At 33.0% G+C, this 11,060-nt stretch overlaps 3 protein-coding genes across 3 annotated transcripts in view; 1 reads left to right on the top strand and 2 right to left on the bottom strand.

The window, feature by feature from the left end:
• The window catches only part of LOC123013597 (adenylyl cyclase 78C-like), a 42,510-nt gene that overhangs the window by 8,537 nt on the left and 22,913 nt on the right, over positions 1-11,060 (top strand). Inside the window, exons 3-9 of the mRNA XM_044412226.1 lie at positions 405-540; positions 585-893; positions 3,608-3,803; positions 3,851-4,035; positions 4,083-4,434; positions 7,322-7,401; positions 7,448-7,597. Coding sequence (XP_044268161.1) covers positions 405-540; positions 585-893; positions 3,608-3,803; positions 3,851-4,035; positions 4,083-4,434; positions 7,322-7,401; positions 7,448-7,597 — 1,408 coding nt within the window. The remainder of the gene's footprint in view (positions 1-404; positions 541-584; positions 894-3,607; positions 3,804-3,850; positions 4,036-4,082; positions 4,435-7,321; positions 7,402-7,447; positions 7,598-11,060) is intronic.
• LOC123013599 lies at positions 7,764-9,675 on the bottom strand. The gene has a single exon (XM_044412227.1). The coding sequence runs from the start codon at positions 9,632-9,634 to the stop codon at positions 7,787-7,789; it is 1,848 nt and encodes a 615-aa protein (XP_044268162.1). The 5' UTR covers positions 9,635-9,675; the 3' UTR covers positions 7,764-7,786.
• Positions 9,824-11,054, bottom strand: LOC123013603. Its single transcript, XM_044412232.1, has one exon. It carries the CDS (start codon positions 10,993-10,995, stop codon positions 9,844-9,846), a length of 1,152 nt encoding a protein of 383 aa, XP_044268167.1. The 5' UTR covers positions 10,996-11,054; the 3' UTR covers positions 9,824-9,843.

Genomic DNA, 11,060 nt, shown 5'->3' with positions numbered 1-11,060 from the left:
AAATGAGGTTATTAATATAAAGGTTGTTTTAGAGTTTACATTATGAAAATGACAGTACTGCCCGAAATTTTAATTCCGAACTGTACGTTTTCGGATCCAAAAATGATTACAAATTATTTTGATCTCTCGGTATTAAAGCTTTTGGTGGCAAGTTTGGGGGGGGCCCTGGCCTTCTGGGCCCCTCCCCTGGATCCGCCCCTGATCCATGTTACATTAGATAATTGTGAAATAAGTCCCGGTTTTGGGGAATCCTCCGTATCGATTCGCTTGCATTAAATGATAAAAACCTCGATCATTAACAATGTAAATAAGCCGTGAGCATTTTTTAAGCAGATGGACCATATGTGCGATAATAAAAGTGACGTTATTTTCAGAGTCCTTTAGCTTTGTTTATCGATTTACAGGCAAAAGCAGTACCGGACGAAAGCTCTCTGGAAAAATGCCGTCCGAAGAGTGTCAAGCGAACGAAAAAAGCGCAATTTTGCGACTATCGTCTTTACTATGATGAGCCACGACGATTCCAGAAATGTCATCAAACAGGTAGTGTAACAATTTGGAAATTCTCCCTTGAGTATTGGTTACAGGAAAGCACCGATATGGAACCACCAAGCGCCACCAGTACTCTTCGAAACGGCAAAATTGACGACCACTGTGATTTTTTCAACAGTTGTAGTCATCAAGACTTCTTCGCGAGAGATGATGAGTGCACAGATGCGGCGAGGGAGGATTTTGCCAGTGTCTTCAAACGGGGGATGATGTACAAAGGGATTTACTGGCCGAGTCTCACTAATAGTTTTCAATGCAAGCATTTGGAACTTGCCTATCTGAGGTATTCTCATCGTCAAAGACAGAAAGCTCTGATTATAGTGAACATCGTGGATTTGTTGCTCAAGGTATGAGTTTTTTCCCCAAATTTGTAGTCCGTAATAACGAAAATTCCGACAGAGCTAAATTTTGGTAGAGACTTTGGGTACACCATTAGAAATAAAGTGTCAAAAGTCCCCATCGATCCCATGTGTGCTAAAAAAGTTTTATCAAAAAAGTAGCCCAAAATTAGAGATCTTAAAATTATCTACTTTTTTTTCTAATAATCACCATTACTGAGATATCGCGATCCTAAAAGTTGAAAGAGTCACGTTTTGCATGTCTGCCATGTATACAGGCTGCGCCAGAACTCGCACCCCAGATAAAATTTTCAAGTAAGGTAAGATACCAGGAACACGGAAAAAATGTTAAAAAAATTCTGTCAAAAAATTTTGACCTTTATTTTTTTGACATTTGACATTTTTGATGTCTATTTAATGATATTGATGATCTTGTATATGTTTATTTATAATTATTTAGTAAAAGTACAAAAATTTTGATAATAAATGCCACAAATAACATTGAGCTAATAGCCTGTAGCAAAAAAATTAAACAAATTATTTTTCCAACAGAAATAAATAAAGTCAAAGTGCAAAATTTAAACTTTCATAACTTTGAAATTTCTATAGATAGAATTTTTTTAAAATTTTTTCAATGTTCCTGATATCTTACCTTACATGGAATTTTTCTCTGGGGCGCGAGTTCTGGCGCACCCTGTATAATACGCCTGTTGGCAAGTCAGTATTATTGAAATTGATGGTTCGAACGTTAAATTTATATATAGAAAGATTTTTACTGAGAGAAGTTTTAGCCACGTTTTCTAAATTTTGGGAGACAAGGGTTTAAAAAATGTTGTTGCAGTGCTATACAAAGAAATGAATTATAATTATATTCAATTAGTTATTTCCTTATATGTTTTTTTATATTCATTAAAAACGTTTTATTTGTTTCTTATTTGTAAACGTCAATTTATCAAGTCACTATATTCATCTTGAAAATGTCTTAAAACTGGCTAACCAAAGTGACAGATTTTATTCGTTAGCCAGTTAAACGTTTAAAGGTCATACGATTTTTTCAAATATCAAAATTCTTTTTTTCAAACGTTAGAATTTCTAGAATTTTTAATGTTGATAATAGTGACATCACCCTCATCCCATCGCCAGTAAAAACCCTTTTACTATTCTCGTAACGTTAAATACTATAACATTTAACCTCGTTTTTTTTAACAGGCTTCTTAATTACAATAGGAACTGGTATTTTATAAAATACCTAATATTTTTCAGTTTTTTACAAAGCGACTGAATGTATCATCCAGCCATTTTTTAAATGGTAAATATTAAAATACATTTTACACTAATACGAAAACTGATTAGGCTTTAATAATAAAATTTTCCGTCAAATTGTAAAAACCCTGCATTTATTAATTCATTTACAATTTGCCCAGTCGTTTATAAAATAACTAGGGTTTTATAAAACGACTGAATTTGTAATTGGCCTACGACATACATACAGGATGCGCCAGAACTCGCGCCCCAGAGAAAAATTTCAAGTAAGATATGGTACCAGGAACATGAAAAAAATGTTTAAAAAATTCTATCTGTTAAAAAATTTTGACATTTATTTTTTGACGTTTGACATTATTTTATGTCTATTTAATGATATTGATGATCTTGAATATGTTTTTTTATAATTATTTAGTAAAGGTACAAAAAATTTGGTTAATAAAAGCCACAAATAACATTAAACAGAGATACAATTTAAGATACAGTTTCCTTATTTCCTCTTCTAATAGCCTGTAGCAAAAAACTTGGAAAATTAATTTTCCAACAGAAATAAATAGAGTCAAATTGCAAAATTTAAACTTTCATAACATCGAAATTTTTATAAACAGAATTTTTTTAACATTTTTTCTATGTTCCTGGTACCATATATTTTTCTTTGAGACGCGAGTTCTGGCTCACTTTGTATATCATGTAGAACGTGACTCCTGACTTTTTTGAATCGCTATATTTCAGGAATGGTGATTCTTACAAAAAAAAGTATAAGGACCATTTATGTACCAGGTGAATAAAAAGTATGGAACCAAACGTTTTTTGCTTAAACTATTTATTTTTTGAAAAAACTAATTGATGAGTGATAAAGTACTATAAATATGTGATGATTTAACAAGAATAAAATTTTTCGAAATTTCCTTTTGTTTTTGAGTTCTACAAAAAAAAATATTTTTTTAAATGGCAACCCACTATAAAATCATTTTTCTCATAAAAGCTATACTCTAAGGATTACAGCTATTTGCTTTATACTAAATTTTTTCAAAAATTTTTTTTTACATAAATTGCAATTTTGACAAAAAAATTTCGGATAACTCAAAAACAAAACAAAATTTCGATCACATTTTTTATATTACTTTAATTTATATTAATTATTATTTTCTGGAGGCAAATGATTAAAAATAAAACCGCTTGGTTCCATACTTTATATTCACCCTGTAGATAATTTTAAGATCTATAATTTTTGTCAGGGCTACTGTTTTGATAAAACTTGCCGTTTTCGAAAAAAATCTAAAAAGCCGCAAATTTCGACCTTTGACCCCGAATAAATTTTTTGTCACCCATGGGATCGATGGGGACTTTTGACACTTTATTCCTAAAGGTCCCCACCAAAATTTGGCCCTGTCGGAATTTTCGTTATTTGAAATGTCTATTTTGACCGGACTATTATTGTGTCAAAAACCGTTTTTTAGGCCGCTTTGATCATAATTTGGGCCTTCATTTCTACCAACAATTCGTGGCAAAATGAGTACCCGAGTAATATTGTGTGGTCGGTGTGTTGTATGTCCATAAACATCGCGATTTGTATTTTGGGGTGGTGGAGGTGTTTCGCCAACAATTACCTTCATTGGGCGGCGGTTTGTACGTGGTTGCTTCTCACCACACAAAGTCTGACTCGAAAAAAAAATTTCAAAATTTTACAAAAAAACTTGTAGGTTTTGTCGGAAACGGTTTTGGGTTTAGTATCAAAGAAGACCTAGTTTGGTACGTACTTTTCACAGTCTTCGTCCCATACGCCATGCTTCCTTTACCATTGCGATGGTGCATGATTGCTGGGTGTTTATCAGCCGTTGGGCACATCATAGTGATTTCCATCGAACTTTTTAGCAAACAATACAAAGTAAGTCATTTGGGGTTCTTATCACGTCTCTGAGTTTTGATTTTCAGCCAAACGATGACAATGAGTGTAAAATTCGTCGAGTCATCGCAAATTTTTTACTCTACGTTGCAGTGAATTTCGCTGGGATGTATACAAAATATTTGACGGATCGGAGCCAACGAAAGGCTTTTCTCGAAACACACCGCTCGATGGAAACCCGCTATCGCACCCAAAGCGAGAACGACAAACAAGAGAAACTCCTCCTTTCAGTTCTTCCCGATTTTGTTGCCAAAGAAATGATCAGAGACATAGAACGCGAGGAGCGCGGAGGTGTCTTCCAACCCCACCAATTTCACAAAATTTACATTCATCGGTACGAAAATGTCAGTGTTTTATTCGCCGACATTAAGGGGTTTACAGGTAGGGCTTTCTACAGGCTAAACCACACTTTAGAAGTATTGGGAGTTCTGACAATGATATTTAACTAAAATTTTGGGTATAGGCATAATCGGTTAGGTTCAACTCAATGAAAATATTTTCCGGTTACACCGGAAATGGGCTTAAAATAACTTCGTCATTTTCAATAGAAAGTTATGTTTTTTATTGGGTAATTCCATGCCAAAACGATCACTTTTAAAACTCACTGAATAATAGCTATAAGTAGCTACACTACGGACGTGATAATACATGTATTCTAAAAATTTGTTATTAACAAATAATTTAAAAATATATTGTTTAAACAAAAAAATTAACAATTACGCAGGTTTTTAAAATTCTCAAAAAAATTATGTAAAAACTTTCATATTTTTACTATGTCTTCACAAAAGTTTCAAGACGAACGTTTTAAAAATGGCTGAAAAAAAAAATTTGAGATCCCCTAAGATCGCCTGAAAGTAGCGTTTCCTTGGAAATTAAATAGAAAAACTACCAATTATCGTCACTAATAAACTGTTGTATAGAAAACACATAATTTCCAATAACTTATTAACATTTATTTTTCAAAAAATATCAATAATAAATACAAATTCCTCGGTTGAGGAAGAGTACTCTCTATATTTTTTTAATTCTATTTTCTGATATTAGAATAAAAGTTTATAGATTTTGCGTACCTTTTATGTGCTTCGCTCGACTAAAACGATCATTTAAAAAATCGCAGTATTTCTTAGATAGATATACAGGGTGTGTCAAAAGTCTTGGACCGAATGGAAAAAATGTAAAAAAAAAATATCTTTAAAAATTTCGAAGTTATGAGAGTTTAAATTTTGCACTTTGACTGTATTTGTCTATTTTATGTTGGAAAAATAATTTTCCATGGTTTTTTTGCTACAAGCTATTAGAAGAAGGAAGCTGTATCCTAAATTGTAACTCTGTCTAATGTTATTTGTGGCTTTTATTGGCAAAATTATTGTACCTTTATTAAATAATTATAAAAAAAAACATATACATCATCAATATCATTAAATAGACATTAAAAATGTCAAATTTCAAAAAATTAATGTAATTTTTTTTTGACAGATTGAATTTTTTTAACATTTTTTTCATGTTCCTAGTATCTTATCTTACATGCCATGTCACGTTGGTCCGGGAATTTTGACACACCCTGTATAGCTAAACGTAATATGTGAAATATTTATTCAACCGAAAAATTTGTTTTTATTATTAAATTATTTGAAAAATAAATGTTAATAAGTTATTGGAAATTATGTGTTTTCTTTAGGACAGTTTATTAGTGACGGTAATTGGTAATTTTTCTATTTAATTTCCAAGGAAACGCTACTTTCAGGCGATCTTAGGCTATCATGCACTAAGAAACGCTCCCAAAAAAAATTTTTTTTAAGCCATTTCTAAAACGTAGGTCTTGAAACTCATAGTAAAAATATGAGAGTTTTTACATACATGTTTTGAGAATTTTAAAAACCTGTGTAATGGTTTATTTTTTTGTTTATACAATATATTGTTAAATTATTTGTTAATAACAAATTTTTAGAATACATATATTATGACGTCCGTAATGTACCTATTTATATCTATTGTTTAAAAAAATTGTTTCAATCTGTTGATTTGTTCTTTAGATAAAAATTCTTTTTGCTCCGTGATACTTAATTTTATAATCAAGTGATTTTGAAAGAGTTTTCATTAGCCTTTCCTATACCTAAGTTTAACCGTTTTTGAAATATTTGAACTTTTTAAAAAAAAATTGGATTGGAATCTTCCTATTCAAAAATCAATAACTCTACTATTTTTTATTATGTTTAAACCGAGAAAGAAAGGTTAGATCTTTTCTTTGGTGTATTTATAATTGGAAAAACAATTAACAAACCGCCAAAATGGAGGTTATATTTGGAAACTTTAAATACCCTTAACTCAATTTTTCTAAATGAAACACCCCAATTTTTTCTTCACTAAATGGAGGAGAATTAAGTTAAGCTTCGATCTGTATTAACATTCCCTATACCTATGTTTGATAGTTTTCAAGTTATAGTAACTTCTTTTGGTATTGTGAGAAATTCATTAGCCATAGCTACTTTAGCATAGGTTGTCATAGAAATAAAAAAAATTGAATATTAAAGTTATTCAAATTTAGATTAAATAGAAATTTGTATTTACGAAAAGAATACACAATTGTGAAAAAAACTTGGCCCAATTTCATTTTCATTTCCATGGCAAACTATGCGAAAACTACCATGAATAGTAATGAATTTCTTCCATTGTAAAAAAGTCAAAATAACTTGGAAATCATTAAATTTAGGTATGGGAAATGTTGACACAGATCAATGCAGAATTAAATTTTCTTTTATTTAGTGAAGAAAAAAATGGGGCCAAATTCAGTTACGGGTATTTGAAGTTTCCCAACGTAACCTTAAATTTTGGCGGTTTGTTAACTATTTTTTCATTTATAAATACACGAAAGAAAAGATCTAGCTTTTCTTTTTCATACGCCCAAATACTATTTCAAAATAATTAAAAATGGTAGAGTTATCGATTTTTGGAGAGGAAGATGCAAATTTAAAAAAAATCCAAAAAGTCTAAATATGTATTTCAAAAACGGTTAGGGAAGTCTGATGAAAACTCCCTCAAAATCACTTGAGTAATCCAAAAACCAAATAAAAAACATAACTTTCTATATAAAATAACGAAGTTGATAACCACTTCCTGTGTAACAGGAAAATATTTTCATTAAGCAAGAGTTAACCGATTATGGCTATAAACAAAATTTTAGATAAATTAGAACTGCTAATACTTCTAATGTGGGGTTGAGCCGGAACATCCTGTATAATATAGTTTATTTGCTACCAACGCAAAATAGCTCTAGCTAGCCAATGCAGTGCCCAAGAACTGGTCCGAATTCTGAACGAACTTTTCGCCCGTTTTGATAAACTCGCAGCTGTAAGTTTGTAAAAAACCTCAATTTTTTAATAATTCGTGCAAACAGGAGAATCATTGCTTGAGGATCAAGCTTCTGGGGGATTGTTACTACTGCGTGTCAGGTTTGCCAACGCCAAGATCGGACCATGCCCACTGTAGCGTCGAAATGGGGCTGCATATGATCAAAGCCATTCGAGATACCAGGACCAAAACTCAAGTAAGTAATTGAAAGTTTTACGTCGCTTTAAAATTTGATACACGCAATAAACATCGTTTATAGACTTTAAAATAGCAAGTCAACATTAATTGATTTTTGCTATAAAAAGCACGCAAGGGAAAAACATCCTTTCATATCGTGTTTTTCCATAATCACAGAAACACGATTAAATCGAAAATGATTTATTATTTAGTTCCTTGATAACAAAAATTGACATTTTTCTTCCAACTCCAATAACATTTCCCTTGATTCTTCCGCCACAATTAGCTTCATCAAAACACAGGGTTTGACACTTTCAACACTATCAACAAATTCGTCCCATGACAAGATATTCTCCAAATTAAAACCAAACGAAGCCGTGGTTTGCTCCAATTCTTCGTAATAAATCTTCTGTAATTTCTCTTCAAATTTCTTCTCGCCTAGATAAACCACTGATAGAAAATCGTAAGCCGGGGGACAATATTTCAAACATTCACAATTCACAAATCGACAATCGATCTCATCCCGGACTAAAATATTATCACAATTGAGATTACCATGCGATATGACTTTTCTGAACTGATTCGAAGCATACATTTCAGCGAGTTTTGGAAAACACTTTTTCAAATTTTCAAATGAACCACTCATAGCTTCAAAGTTGATGTCTTCAAAATGTTGGGAATAGTCGTCACAAACTCGATACGTTCGTTTTAAATCTTGTGACATTTTTTCCTCAAAAATCAGACTTGTGGCATGAAGTTTGGCTAGTTTTTTCACAATCACTGATAATAATTTCAAAGAAAGAGAACCCTTCGACAAAGATTGATAATTGAGAAGTGATAAATCTTCAAAAACTATTAAATCGTTGGGTCTTTGAAAGTATGAAATGGGGACACAATTGTTGATCCCTTGAATTTCTAGTTCTTGCAAAATTGGGATGAGAGTATTGTACAAAAAAAATTCTCTTCGGAATTGTGCACTTTGAGAGTTTTTAATACAAAAATTGAGTGTCTTTTCGGTTAAATCCTTGCGAATTTGAATTTTTAGTTTCAAATTGGTTAGTTTAAATGATAACAGATCATAATCATTCGATTGTGTTTTATTTCTAATGATGGTGAAACAATCTTCTCTTGAAATTTGAGGACAAGACAAAATCTCCTTCACTTCTGCTAAACCTTTCTTCTGTTCTTTGTTCCGAAGCACAAGTTCTAATTTGATCAAAAGAAGCAACGCATGACTTGATTGTTGCAAATCCTCAATTGGTAAAATCTTATCAATATCTAATTGATATTTCCCAAGGGCTTCTTTCAATTGATTGTGATAAAAAACCAATAAAGATTCGTAATGTTCCTTTCGGAATTTTTCATCAGAATTGAAAAAAATCAATTGCAACACATCATAAATGGGTGGGACGTACAATCTCGTCTTAAAATTAATCAATTTGCAATTATCCGGGACCCCATTATCATAGTGAAACAAAATGTTACTCCAAATCAAATCACTGTGACACAAAACCCGTCTAAATTTTGTCAAACTCTCCTCCAGATTTTTCACCAATTGCGAACTAACTTCCTTATTTTCTAACACGTCCTCAATTTCCCTCACATCGAAATTAAAACTTTCCAACTGGTAGTTTTGTCCCAGTTTCCTCGCGGTGATTTCCTCGTAGACGAATCCCGCGGCGTGAAACTCGGCCAAAACACTCAAAACGCGTCGGAAATGATCGCCAGTGAAGCGATCCAACTCACATTGGAAGCGTTGACAAGTCAAATCTTCAAAAATCTGCAAACCGGATTTGCTACAGTAGTACTTCGGTGTGAAACTCGGCTCGAAATCCGGGATTTTCGCGCGAAAGTCGGCGAGAATTCTGTCGATTTTGGGCTTCGACCCGGATTTGATGTAAAAACACAGCGTTTCATCGTTGGTGGTGGTGATTTTGACGATGAAATTGCCCCGATGTCGGGGGATGGCCTCGAAGTCGGTGGCGGTGGCGGCGCAGTTTAGCCGTTTTTGGAGCACTTCGTCACAGTCTTTGAGCGAAAATTCCAAGTCGGTCATTGTAGCGCGAGTTGAGAGAGAGAACTGAGACTTGTTTTACGTAACGACAGATAAGTATAATTAACTCGGCGTAAACAATGACAAAACAGAAACTTATATTTATTTTTATTCAAAGGTATTAAGTACACGTTTTATTTAATTTTTTTCGATTGGTAACAAGGTCAGGAGGAGCATATAATAATCACACACTTCAATCAAGGTTATTTAATTCAGTTCAATGCCATGGAGGAACACAAATCGTACAAATCTAAAACCGACTCGCGAAGTCTGCTTCTGAAAGACTCGGATTTTTTGTACATTTCGGCCAAATACTCCTTGCGATCTTCAAAAAACACCCGTCTTGAAGTTTCTTCATTGTTTAAAAATGAAGCAATTTCTTCTGAGGTGCACATACAAAAGCAAAAGTACATCGTGACTTGTAACACCATTTGTGGCTTAATGTAATCAATACTTTTGCAAAATTCCTCAAAAGGAAGAATTTTGTTAACATCGTAATTGTAGGAATTTAAAATTTTGCCAAGTTCGGTGTAATAAATCGACCTGATTTTTCCCTCGTGTTTCATTCTATTGGCCCTGTCGGTGGTCAAATGAAGCACTGAGAGGTAATCATGGGCCGGTGGACAATACCTGATACATTGATAATCGACATATTGGCAATCTATGGGTTTTGTACCATCAAATCGTACCATGATATTGTTGGTCCATAAATCACCATGATTTAGCACATTTCTGTAACAACTCGAAGGTTTTGTAACTGTGTAAAACAACTCTTGTAGTTTCGGCCAACACTTTTCGAAATTCTTCAAATTCGTTTCAGTTTTCTCTTCTGGGAATAAATCCATAACGTCGGTAACCGATCGAAGTCCCGTCTGCATCATAACAGCACCAGTCTGTGCTTCTTCTCTCGAAAAGAAGACTTCTTGTAGATAATCACTGTATTTTTCACCAAGACACAACGACATTTTCTCCTCAAAGACGAACATGCTCGCGTGAAATTTCGCAAGTTTTTTTATTGTTAATTCAAGTAAAGGAAAATCGAAGGGGACTTGGGCTTTGAGGGAGCGATAATTTGAGGATAAGTCGTCGAAAACCATAAGGTCGTCACTTCTTTGGAAGTAACAAGTCGGGAGACATTCGTCGATTGTTTCAATTCCGTGGTTTAACATTTGCGGGATAAGAATTTGGTAAATAAAAATTTCTTTAGAGAAACATCCAGTGTCTTGTATTATGTCTCTCGAAGCGTTACTTTTCGGCATACATTTTATAAAACAGTTGATTATTTCGGGAGATTTGTGGAAAATTTTAAGTTTAAGTTTGTGGTAATTACCCAGGTATCCATTGACTGCATCGAGTGGTGTCATTTGGAAAAATTCAAGCTTATAATCCGAACTTTTAATTTTATTCCTCACTATGGTGTAGCAATCTT

This window comes from Tribolium madens, unplaced genomic scaffold, assembly GCF_015345945.1.
Source record: "Tribolium madens isolate multiple individuals breed KSU strain unplaced genomic scaffold, Tmad_KSU_1.1 Scaffold_96;HRSCAF=242;Tcas5.2_LG5, whole genome shotgun sequence".
Lineage (NCBI taxonomy): Eukaryota > Metazoa > Arthropoda > Insecta > Coleoptera > Tenebrionidae > Tribolium > Tribolium madens.
Note: the sequence above shows the minus strand (reverse complement) of the source record. Positions and strands in the feature narration are given on the sequence as shown.